Raw genomic sequence first — 1,760 nt, 5'->3', positions numbered from 1 at the left:
TATTGAAATGTCTCCTGGGTGAGGAAAAATACATGCACACAGTTTTTTTAACATTAATTGACAAAAGATTATCTTGAAGCCAAATGAAATGTCTGAAGAGCAGCAACAGTAGATATCTTTACAGCAAAACGCCAAAGTCTTTATTTTTAACATTCTTTGTACATTTTTTTTCAACAAATCTGAATGTTACACACCACATCCATAAAGGCTCTAATATGGAAAAGCAACACATTATTATCCAATTTAACTTTTCACCCAAATGTTTGCTTTCAAATTGATCAGTCAATTAAAACGTAACGAGTGTAATGATTAATGGCTCTAATTATCAATAGTGCAGCAGAACACAAAGATGTATTTAACGAAATCTTTCAAAAAAGAAAAGAGAAGAAAGCCAATAAAGTACAGGGTACAAATTGTTTATATATGAGATATATTCAGAGCGGTGCATGAATGTATGAACGGGAACARTGTGGAACTTTCCTTGATTACAGAGGAAGTAAAGCCGTTTGGTTTTCCTCCACCAGCTGTGTTGCTTAGCTGCCTTATGGAGCAGGCTCATTAGGCTACGTTTCAGACTTTGTCAGTACTGACATTGCATAACTCCGAATACCGAGCACTGTGTCACAGTGATTTACGATCACTGTTCTTCACTGTACCCTTGGGTGCTTTAATCCACTGAAAACTTTGGGTTTTGATGACCACATCAAAATAAACAGACAGCATCCAGGGAGTGTTCCATAAGGTAGTTTGGAGCTCGGAGGGGTTTTCAATTGAAAAAGGTGTTTGTGAGCAGGTGCTGCCAAACCAAAAGCCCGGACTAAAATGCTCCATCCGCCAATTAAGCACTAAAATCACTAAAACCCAACATCACACACCAACAAGCACGGTCCTTGTCAAACGTAGCATGACGCTTTTTCTATCTTGATGTAACATTTCACAGCTCAGTTGATTTAAAAACYGTGCCAAGAGGTGCAAAACGAATCCTGTAGTTCCTTACCTTTGGATACTGTTGAACTGGAATAAGGACTCTTTCCGAGAGTTTGATATTTTTATTGCTGATAATATCTAGGTATTTCTTCGTGTCGCCATCTTTTTTCAATTCATCGCCTTCATGCTTCTCAATCTCTGTAGAGGGGAAAAAAGTGGAAAGAGATAAAAAATAACTAGGTATGTAATTACAAGCAAACAAAAGCAAACATTCATTAACAAAAGTCATTCAATTATCTTTAGAGCTAAGAGCATTTCTTGAAGGAACGAGGATCAGCTGCTGCCTTGCATGTCAACGCTTTTAATAAAGATTCTTTTCTGATTGATTTGTTGAGGATGACTCTTAGCTACTAGCCAGAGTTGTAAATTAACTAAGTACAAATACTTTGATACTGTACTTAAGTATAATTTTTAGGTATCTGTACTTTACTTGAGTTATTATTTTTCAGCCTACGTTTTACTTCTACTTCTTACATTTTCACACAATTATCTGTACTTTCTACTCCTTACATTTAAAAAAAAGACAGTAAGTAGAAAGTCGTTAATTTCATTTTTACTTCTTCTCATTCCAGCTTGTTATTGTAAAAAATAAAAACTATCGATATAAATTGTACCTCCTAGATAGAGTGAATTTAATTGTGGTTGAATGAGAAGTATAAATATGTAAAATTTGGATAACATATTAGTTTGTACACGAACAAATCATGTCACACTCCAGCAGGACATAATCATTAAAATAAAAGTACTGTACTTAAAAAGTATGTGTATTTCAT

The 1,760-nt window shown here is 34.8% G+C and overlaps 1 protein-coding gene across 4 annotated transcripts in view; it reads right to left on the bottom strand.

The window, feature by feature from the left end:
* Positions 1–1,760, bottom strand: part of khdrbs2 (KH domain containing, RNA binding, signal transduction associated 2) — a 110,149-nt gene that overhangs the window by 87,579 nt on the left and 20,810 nt on the right. For all 4 annotated transcript variants that reach the window (XR_001310462.1, XR_001310464.1, XR_001310472.1 and 1 more), the window contains exon 2: positions 998–1,125. Coding sequence is in view for 1 of the 4 variants with exons in the window: in XM_014011380.1 (XP_013866834.1) it covers positions 998–1,125 (128 nt within the window). In the remaining 3 variants the exon portion in view is untranslated. The remainder of the gene's footprint in view (positions 1–997; positions 1,126–1,760) is intronic.

This window comes from Austrofundulus limnaeus, unplaced genomic scaffold (genome assembly GCF_001266775.1).
Source record: "Austrofundulus limnaeus strain Quisiro unplaced genomic scaffold, Austrofundulus_limnaeus-1.0 Scaffold0, whole genome shotgun sequence".
NCBI lineage: Eukaryota > Metazoa > Chordata > Actinopteri > Cyprinodontiformes > Rivulidae > Austrofundulus > Austrofundulus limnaeus.
This window is presented reverse-complemented; position numbering and strand designations above follow the sequence as displayed.